The sequence below is a fragment of the Dama dama genome, chromosome 5 (genome assembly GCF_033118175.1).
Source record: "Dama dama isolate Ldn47 chromosome 5, ASM3311817v1, whole genome shotgun sequence".
NCBI classification, from domain to species: domain Eukaryota; kingdom Metazoa; phylum Chordata; class Mammalia; order Artiodactyla; family Cervidae; genus Dama; species Dama dama.
Genome location: NC_083685.1, coordinates 82,655,187 through 82,665,849, shown reverse-complemented (window position 1 = coordinate 82,665,849; position 10,663 = coordinate 82,655,187). Strand labels below are relative to the sequence as shown.

General features: G+C 42.8%; 1 protein-coding gene across 1 annotated transcript in view; it reads left to right on the top strand.

Moving 5' to 3' along the window:
• Positions 1 to 630: 630 nt before the first annotated feature.
• Positions 631 to 10,663, top strand: part of BCAS3 (BCAS3 microtubule associated cell migration factor) — a 583,611-nt gene continuing 573,578 nt past the window's right edge. Inside the window, exons 1-4 of the mRNA XM_061140731.1 lie at positions 631 to 688; positions 969 to 1,022; positions 2,397 to 2,484; positions 6,356 to 6,410. Of these exons, the coding sequence (XP_060996714.1) occupies positions 631 to 688; positions 969 to 1,022; positions 2,397 to 2,484; positions 6,356 to 6,410 (255 nt within the window). The remainder of the gene's footprint in view (positions 689 to 968; positions 1,023 to 2,396; positions 2,485 to 6,355; positions 6,411 to 10,663) is intronic.

Sequence of the window (10,663 nt, the reverse complement as noted above, 5' to 3'; positions counted from 1 at the left end):
GCACCTGATTAACTGCATATTTCCGGTGAGACAGTTTCTCGACTAAACTTTTTCCTTCTCACGGTGCTAAAACCTTTTTAAAATTTTTACTGTGGTATCAACAGCTCTGTTACAAACCCCACGGCTATTAATGATCCATAGTCTCAAGGGGCTGTCAGAGGTATTATATTTGATAGTGTTTATGAAGTACTTAGGTCTTCAGCATAACAATAAATGTTATCATTATTATAAAAGAAATGTCCCTGACGGAATGACACCAGGGAGATCTCCATCTGTTCCTTACGGGAAGTGTAAACAAGTGAGGAAGGAGTCAGGCGTGGTCCACCACCTACGTCAAACAGACAAAATGACAGCCGCACCCCTCATTCAGATCACCACCCCGGCTCCCGGGAGCCCACCGGGGGAAAACCAGCCTCAGCTCCCGGAAGGTAAACACATCGAAAAAGGCGGGGCAGAAGGCGGGTTCGGAATGGCTGAGTGGCCAGCGAAAAGTGATTGGCAGCTGCCATGTCCACGTGCTTTGAGCTTCGAACCAGCTGTCGCGAGAATTCGATGTAAACACACCCGTCCCGGTGTCGAGTCTGACTGCTAGCCTGCGACGCCCGAGTGAGGGGCACAGGCTTCTGCGGCATGACGCTTTGTGACTGGGCCACTAAGGCGCTGGGCACAGAGGAAAACAGACGTGTTTGTAACTCCCCGCCACCTGCCTGCGTTCGCAACCGAACCTGACACCTCGGCTTCACTCGAACTCGACATACTGTTTTGTTTTCCCTCGAGCCCCAGCGGATTGGGTCAATTCAGGAGGCGGGCCCGCCTCTTTCCTACTTGCTGGTTGGCGAAGCTGACCCCTGAGGGCGGTGCCCGGCCGCGGCCGGTGTGCTCCTGGGATTGGCTGGAGAGGTAGTTCCGCTGAGGCGTGGTAGGAAGTGGTAACCGTCAATCACGAGGGGGAGACTCCAAACACTGAGCTTTGAGCTGGAGCGCAGCGTTTACCGGCGGTGCGGCCGGTGAGAAGGCTGGCGGTGCGGTGTGGCTCGGGGGAGGCTGGGCGAGGACCAGGGACGGGCAGCGTGAGGGCAGGGGGTTTGGCTGGCGGGGATCCGGCGAGGAGGGGCTGTGGAGGTCGGAGGGGGAGGGGAGGCAGGGCCAGGGGCCAGAGGGCGGCCGGGGGCAGTGGCGGCTCGGTGTTGGAGGTTAAGTGGGTAGCGCCGCGCTGATGTCTTTCAGGAGAGTGGGGCCTGAGGGGCTGGCGAGGGTCGTTCTCGGGAGACAGGGTCCTTAAGGACAGTTTCTCGGGAGGCTGTGTTTCGAGAAATAAAGGGTGGAATGGAAATGAGAGGGCTGAGAGGCTGGAGGTGAAGGTACCTTCTGAGGAAGGGGTCCCTGGGCTAGGTGGGGCGGAGGGTCTTTTGCTTGTAGCAGATGGGAATCGTCTGTGGCGAGATTTCCATTAAGGTGATAGAATGCCCCTTATTTAAAAGAGATGGCTTTAGGGGCTTTCAGGATTAGCTCCAGGCTGTGTGCTGTCTCCTAAGATCTTTCACATTGCTGTCTCTTTTAACCTTAACCAAGTGTGTTCCATGCTTTTAAAACCTCCCAAGTGATTCAGATGTTTGTTCGATATTCAAGAATCAGGATTCAGTGACGGGACTGGAAAGGATAAGGGCCTTCTAATGTCATATAAGTTTTTATTACTTACTTAGACTCTGGTGATTAGGTTACAATAGCAGAGGGGTTAACAGATATGATTTTAAAAGTCTTGTTAAATTGTGACCATGCAGTCTCTTTTTAAATATATAATTGACATAAAAGATTAGTTTCAGGTGTATCCATAATGATTCGATATTTGTGTATATTGTGAAATGATCACCACAATAAGACTAGAAAACACCCATTAGGATACATATGTAGTCTTACTCATAGATTATCAAAGGTCTTATTTGGAAGGTGTTACCTCACTGCTCCATTTGGTCTTAAAATACTGTACCTTGTATATTTTTTATTATCTCAACATTAGAGTTCAGTAAATTCTTTAATTTTGGCTCACAAAGGTAGCACATTTGGTTTTATAAAGTGATCCTGTGCTAGACTTTCCATCCCTTCCTAGTTTATGTTAACAGGAGCTCAGCAGGTACTACAAGAGTTTTAACTAGTTTTGTGGTTCTGAGGCTTGGTCCAGATAAGAAGACCTCACAATAGTTTGAAAAGTAATTTTGTCTACTTCTTCGTATTCTGCCCTCTGCCCTTTCAGATGTAAGAGGAATTGCTGGGAAATTTTCCTGTATTTTATGTATTTTTGACAGTGGATCTCTAGCAAGCAACCATATATCTTTCTTCCTATCCTGGACAGTAATGATCCTTTTTTTCCCCTGTCTGTCTCTTCATTCTGGAAACAGGTTTTGTGAATGAAGCAATGGCTACAGACTCCCCCAGAAGACCCAGTCGTTGTACTGGTGGAGCTGTGGTTCGCCCTCAGGCTGTCACGTAAGCAAATTTCAGATGAATCTGATATGTGAAAGAAAGATTACTCAGAATAGTAACTAGCAATTGGGTTTCTTTCCTGAGCAGTGCTTACTTTTGAAAATCTGTTTAACTTGGCTTTACAGGATGACAGATATCATTGATTGCCAAAGCCAAATAAAAGCAATAATTGGAGGGTCAAGTTGATGTGTTTAGCACATTTATAGAGTACATGAAAAACGCATGAGTGCTGTTTTTTCAAACCTCAGTTTTAACAGTTAGTGGGTCATTATATCACCAGGGCTTCCCTGGTGGCTCAGAGGGTAAAGCGTCTGCCTACAATGCGGGAGACCTGGGTTCGATCCCTGGGTTGGGAAGACCCCCTGGAGAAGGAAATGGCAACCCACTCCAGTACTCTTGCCTGAAAAATCCCATGGACGGCAAAGCCTGATAAGCTACAGTCCATGGGGTCGAAAAGAGTTGGACACGACTGAGCGACTTCACTTTCACTTTTTTGTGGACTGTAGCCCACCTGGCTCCTCTGTCCATGGGATTTTCCTGGCAAGAATACTATATTGTGATGTAAAATATATCACTCTAGGTCTCAGTCAGAAAGTTTCAAAGTCAATGTCACAGAGAGTACATTTCTGTATTTTAAGCATTTTTTGACAAAGCATGTCTGTACTTTCTAGGAGCTTATAATCTAATGTAGTTTAAGATGTGTATACTTGTAAGCACTATAATGAATAAAAAAGATGCCAGCAAAATAGCATGAGAATTTAGAGGGAATATTTTAGTGGAAGTATTTAGTTGGAGTACTTTAGATCTGAAAAGGTTTTGTTAAGAAGCTAAAATTTATAGCATACTTTAAAAGTAGAATATAATTTGGGCAGTTAGAATCAAGGGCACATTTTCAGCAAAGGGGATGGAGTGAGCAGATGTGGGAAAGGCAAGCTGTTTTCATAAATGAAATCTTAGGGAAGTTGACCTATTTAAAGGAGGTTGGGGTGGACAATCAAGACCCTTGAATAGCTGGCTAAGGAGATGAAATTTGTTTTCAGTCTTTCAGAAATGTTCATAAGGGAATTGTAGCATTTTGGATTATTTCCCTTGGACAGTTTAGCATGTTACATAAAGATTGCCTTCATAGATTAACAGAAATATATACATACTATGATAATTTACCACTAAACTTCCTTTCTTTTCCTCTTGTGTTTCCCAGGGCTGTCTATTCCTTCACTAACTAAGGACCATGGCAATAGGTTAAGCATATTATTAGCTATGAGTTAGGTACTATTTCAGTCTTCGTTTTACAGGTGAGGAAACCAAAGCAGAGAGATACCAATTTTCCTTGATAACAGCCAAGAAAGGAAACCTGGATCAAACCCAGGCAGTTTGTGTCCAGAGTCTGTGCGCTTTATGCACTGTTCTTGCTGCCTCACCATATGGTATTCCACATATATTGCTTTCGTTATGCAACATGTAATTTTAGTGTTTTTTGGAAGTTCTTTAATTTATTCAGTGTTCTTTTAACAAGTAATGCTTGAGCATCTACTCTGTGCCTAAATATTGACTTAAAGATTCTGGAGATAACAGGTAGATATGAGAGAGGGATTCCTTTCTGTAATAGAGTTTACATTCCAGTGGGGGACCCAGTCCATAAAGTAATTACAGGCTGTGATCAGTGCCCAGTGTGCTCTGATGAAGAGTGACATCGGAGGGTATGATTTAACGCCGTCAGGGAGGGCCTCTCCGAGGAGGTAACACTAAGGCTGGAGATCTGAAAGACAGGGAAGAGTTTGAGAAGGAATCCATGGAGAACAAAAGCTGATGTAAAGGTCTTGATTCAAAGAAGAGCTTGGTGTGGTCTAGGAATTGAAGTTGCATGTGACTGAAGCAGGCTAGGTAAGGAGACGGGGAGAAAAATGAGGTTGGAGAGGAAGGCCTGACCAGTGTTTATAGGTATCTAAGGCATGTTACCTTTTTAAAAAATAGGATTTAGGATAACTCACATTGTTTCCTTCAAATGTAATTTTTCACATTTCTCTAAAATGAAGTTGATTTGGTGTTTTGAATAATTTTTTTTTCTCCATTTGCTGATACCCATATATTTCATATTTGAAATATCTTCAGGATCCTTAATATGGGCTTCCAGATGTTTTAGTGGTAAAGAATTTGCCTGCCAACAGAGACACGGGAGACGTGGGTTCAATCCCTGGGTTGGGAAGATCCCCTAGAGGAGGAAATGGCAACCCACTGAAGTATTCTTGCCTGCAGAAATCCTATGAACAGAGGAGCCTGGTGGCTACAGTCCATGGGGTTGCAAAGAGTTGGACGTGACAGTGCACGCGCGCACACACAAGCAGTGTCCTTAGTAGTTCTTCACTTTTATGCATTTTGATGTTTTCCCATGTCTTACCGATGTCAAGAATTCTGTGAGGATTTCTTAGTAACTCCTAATGCCTGCACCTGCATCAAAACAGATTCATTTTGCTGTACACAGGTAAGGGATTAGGATTAGGTTCATAACCAATTTAAAGAGAACGTCATTGAATACTGAGTCATCAGCAGTAGTTTTTCTTGCTCTAACTAGGGCATTCTTCTGCTCTGACTTAGGAAGATCCTGTTTAGTCAAGTCTTCTGTCATCACTCCTTTGGTACAAGTTAAAAGTTGTATCTGTTGGGTTGGCCAAAAAGTTCATTCGGGTTTTTTCTGTAGTATCTTATGGAAAAACCCAAATGAACTTTTTGGCCAATCCAGTATATCAAAATAAGAGACCATGTGGCCATAAAAAAGAATGAGATATTGCCATTTGCAGCAATATTGATGGACCTAAAGATTATCGTACTGAGTGAAGTAAGCCAGGCAAAGAAAGACAAATCTATGGTTGCACTTATATGTGGAATCTAAAAGCAAATACAGATGAACTTATTTATATTACAGAGATAGACTCACAAATAAAGAAAGCAAACTTATGGTTACCAAAGTGGAAAGAGAAGGGGAGGGATAAGCTAGGAGTATGGGATTAACAGATATAGACTAGTAAACATAAAGTAAACAATAAGGATTTAATATGTAGCCCAGGGAACTATATACAATACCTTATAATAACCTATAATGGAAAAGAATTGGGAAAAAATAGAAAACTGAATCACCTTGCTCTGTACACCTGAAACTTACACAATATTGTGATTCAACTATGAAGTGAAGTGAAGTGAAGTGAAAGTCACTCAGTTGTGTCCGCCTCTTTGCGACCCCATGGACTATGCAGTCCATAGAATTCTCCAGGCCAGAATACTGGAGTGGTAGCCTTTCCCTTCTCCAGGCGATCTTCCCAACCGAGGGATCAAACCCAGGTCTCCCACATTGCAGGCAGATTCTTCACCAGCTGAGCCACCAGGGAAGCTACTCTTTGTGACCCAGTGTTCTGGAATTCTCCAGGCCAGAAGACTGGAATGGGTAGTCTTTCCCTTCTCCAGGGTATCTTCCCAACCCAGGAATGGAACCAGGGTCTACTTCAATTTAAAAAAATGGAGCGAGTTCCCTGGTGATCCAGTGGTTAAGACTCTTTGCTTTCATTGCAGGGGGCACAGGCTTGATCTCTGATCAGGGAACTGAAATCCTGCATGCCATTTGGCACAGCCAAAAAAAAAAAAAAAAAAAGCATGACTTTTAAGAAGAGTTAATGTTTGAAAGAAATTTAAAGTTCATTTGCATTTGAAAACATATTCAGAAAAATTAAGAAAGCAAGTTAGCAGAATTACCAGGTGATGAAAGTTGCTTTTTTCTTTTTTAAGTATTATGAATAACTTTCTTAGGGCTTGTAGAAAGAGCTTTTCCTTGTTTCATATTTAGCTGTCATGTTAAATTTTCTCCATCTCGCTCTTTTTTCAGGGAGCAGTCCTACATGGAAAGCGTCGTGACTTTTCTGCAAGATGTTGTGCCTCAGGTAAGTATCTCTGTGGTTTCGGAAATAGCGTGTCTTACTCTTGGCCAGGGAAATTCTGAAATATTCTGTTCCCTGAGTTTGACACCAGTATCATCAACTTAAGAAAGACTTTTGATGTTTTAGCATCGTGAGCATTGGTAGTGTGGAACTATTCCTGCTGTTACTATTAGATATGCCTTAATTTTGTGCTGATGTTGTCATAATTATGTTTCTTTAGGACTTGATTTCCTAAGAGGAATCAAGGTGAGGTACTAGTTGAGAGATGGGGCTTGGGACTGCCTAGTGGGGTTCTGTTTCGAAAATCTTTCTCTTGTCTTAGTTAAATGTTGCCTGTTGAAAGTGAAATAAGCAATATGTGCTTTGCATTTGGTTAACGAGATATTATATTAACCAAATACTGAGTGCAGATCTGTATCACTTTCATATTGAAGTAGTGTTGTGCCAGTTAGAGCTTGTCTTGTTACTCTGGGGCTTCCCTGGTGGCTCAGATGGTACAGAACTTGCGTGCAGTGGCGGGAGACCTGGGTTTGACCTGGGTCAGGATCCCCTGGAGAAGGGAATGGCCACCCACTCCAGTGTTCTTGCCTGGAGGATTCTGCGCACAGAGGAGGCTGGAGGGCTGCAGTCCATGGGGCTGCAAAGAGTCGGACACAACTGAGTGACCGACAGTTTGTTACTCTAAGAGAGTAAGCCCTTTACTGTTTGCTCTGTAACTGGGAGAATAAAGAATGAGAGCAACTCTCCTGGGATCATCTCTAGTGCACCGTCACCCAGACTTCAATTAACGTAGGTAACACTCGGCACACTTGTTAAAAATAATAATTTCCAGGCCCATCTCCCAGTGAGTTTGTCTCAGGGGATCTGAGGCGGCCTCCAGTAACTTGTGTCTCTAGGAAGAATCTCAGGTGATTCTTGGGAAACCGTATCTTTGGGAAGTTGCTGGTTAGTGGACTTCCTAAAGGGGGAGGGTTCTGGTTTTCTCTGGTGCTGTCAGTGCCATGGTATCTGTAATTGCAGTGATGAAAAAGGGCATTCATAGATCCAGTGTCCCAGCTTTAAGAGAAGGTCCTGGAAAAGTCTAAAATCCAGATTTCAATTTTATTACACCAATTGTATTCTTCAAATAAGGGAAAATATTAAGGCATATTTGGTCTTCCTTTATTGTATTCTGTCAACTTTGATGCAAATAGGTCATGACGGCAAGATCTCTGGGGCCTGTAAGGCAAAATAAATGCTTTCTTTTCTTGAGGAACTTGGTTAAGTCGGGAAGTCAATGGCTTGAAACAGAGGTAGTAGTAACATATCAGTAAGTGCTGCACCTGGTAGTAACAGGCTGAATATTTAATTGCTCAGGGAATGCACAGCAAAGGAAGAGTGAAAGAGTCAAGTTCCAAAGGACATTGGAAGTGGGGTCAGTTGAAATGAATGGAAATGTGATGGTGAATGAAACTGTCCAGCTGGATATGGTAGGCAGCAGAGTTGCTGTGGCTGTGGAGACTCTAAGCCCAGGCTTAGAGAGCAATCAGGGCCAAAATCCAGCTTGGTCTTCTACAAACTATACCTTTATCTTAACCCCTGAGCCTTGATATGAGGCTAGTTCTAAGGAAGGAGCATTTGAACATCTTGATAATCTGCCTTCCTGTTAGAGTGCCCCTATATAAAATTTTTCAAAGGCACCTTTTGTGCTTGTGGAAATCCTGTGTAGCAAGCAGTTTTTTGTCAGCTGGAAGAGAGAGGCTGTGATCAGAGGCTTTGAGGGACTAGTTGGAGAGTTTTCTATAGAAATAAGAATACTGGACTGAGCAATAGATTGAAAATAGGGGGCTGCTAAAACTGATTGGGTTTTAGCCAAGAATGTTATGATGGTGCAAGGTGGAAGATTAACTTAGTTTTTAATGAGGATTATACATCAGGAAGGGGGTAAGCTATACAATTGACTGTGAAGATTGGGATCAGAGTTAGGTACCTGTGGAAGTAAAGATGTAGTTATGGATCTAAGAAACCGAATAGTCATTTAAGAAGTTTGCATTGTGTAAGTCATTATTCTAGTGACTATGGAAAGAAAGCAAAAATTCAGGCAGCAGACTTTACTCAGCCAGGTGCCACCGATCGGGTGCTGTGTTAAGGGATGCTCAGTGCCTGTCCTAAAGGCTTCATAGTCTAGAGACTTCCCTGGTGGTCCAGTGGCTAAGACTCCATGGTTCCAATGCAGGGGGCCTGGGTTCTATCCCTGGTCAGGGAACTAGATCCCACATCCTGCAACAGAGTTTATATTCTTCACCTAAAGATCCCGTGTGCCTCAACTGAGCCTGGAGCAGCCAAATTTAAAAAAGAAAAAGCTTCTTGGTCTTGTGCAGTCGTCAGGCAGACCCTTTCTTTTAAGGGCCAGAGAAGTTTTGCAGCTCATATAGTCTTTGCTGCAACTGCTCAGCACTGCATTTTACATAAAAGAAAGGGTATGGCTGTATTAAAATAAAGCTTGATTTATGAACACAGGTTGTTTAGTCACTAAGTCGTGTCCTACTCTTTGACACCTCATGGACTGTAGCCTACCAGGCTTCTCTGTCCATGGGATTTTCCAGGCAAGGATACTGGAGTGGGGTGCGATTTCCTTCTCCAATGAACACAGGTGGTAGACCAGATTTGATGACTCATGGTCCCTTTTTTCCACATTTAATCCAGAATAGAATGGGAAAGACTAGAGATCTCTTTAAGAAAATTGGAATTACCAAGGTAATGTTTCATACAAAGATAGGCCCAATAAAGGACGAAAATGGCAAGAACCTAACAGAAGAAGATGTTAAGAAAAGGTGGCAAGAATACACAGAAAAACTGTACAAAAAAGCTCTTAATGACCGAGTTAACCATGATGATGTGGGCACTCAACTAGAGCCAGACATCCTGGAGTGTGAAGTCAAGTGGGCCTTAGAAAGTCTTACTACAAACAAAGCTAGTGGAGGTGATGGAATTCTAGCTGAGCTATTTCAGATCTTAAAAGATGATGCTGTCAGTGATGCACTCATTATGCCAGCAAATTTGGAAAACTCAGCAGTGGTCATAGGACAGGAAAAGGTCAGTTTTCATTCCAGTCCCAACGAAAAGCAATGCCAAATAATGTTCAAGTTACCCCACAACTGCACTCATTTCACAGGCTAGCAAGGTAATGCTGAAAATGCTTCAGGTTAGGCTTCAACAGTACATGAGTGGAGAACTTCCAGATATACAAGCTGGATTTAGAAAAGGCAGAGGAACAAGAGATCAAATTGCCAACATCCGCAGGATCATAGAAAAAGAAATGGAATTCCAAAAAAAAAAATCTACTTCTGCATCATTAACTTACCTGCCTCCTGAGAAACCTGTATGCAAGGATAAGAAGCAACAGTTAGAAGTGGACATGGAACAAAGGACTGGTTCCAGATTGGGAAAGGAGTACGTCAAGGCTGTGTATTGTCACCCTGCTCATTTAACTTATATGCAGAGTACATCATGTGAAATGCTGGACTGGATGAATCACAAGGTGGAATCAAGATTGCTGGGAGAAATATCAACAACCTCAGATATGCAGATGATACCACTTTAATGGCAGAAAATGAAGAGGGACTAAGGAGCTTCTTGATGAAGGTGAAAAAGGAGAGTGAAAAAGCTGTCTTAAAACTCAACATTCAAAAAACGAAGATCATGGCATCCATTTCCATCACTTCATGGCAAATCAGTGGGGGATATGTGGAAAAAGTGTCAGATTTCATTTTCTTGCGCTCCAAAATCACTGCAGACAGTGACTGCAGCCACAAAACTAAATGACTCTTACTCTTTGGAAGAATAGCTATGTCAAACCTATACAGTGTTTTTTTTAATTTTTTTTTTTATTAGTTGGAGGCTAATTACTTCACAACATTTCAGTGGGTTTTGTCATACATTGATATGAATCAGCCATAGAGTTACACATATTCCCCATCCCGATTCCCCCTCCCACCTCCCTCTCCACCCGATTCCTCTGGGTCTTCCAAGTATACAGTGTTTTAAACAGCCAGAGACATCACTTTGCTGACCAAGGTCTGTCTAGTCAAAGCTGTGCTTTTTTCAGTAGTAATGTACGGATGTGAGAGTTTGACCATAAAGAAGACTGAGCGCCGAAGAATTGATGTATTTGATCTATGGTGCTGGAGAAGACTCTTGAGAGTCCCTTGGACAGCAAGGAGATTAAACCAGTTAATTTAAAGGAAATCAGTCCTAAATATTCATTGGAAGGACTG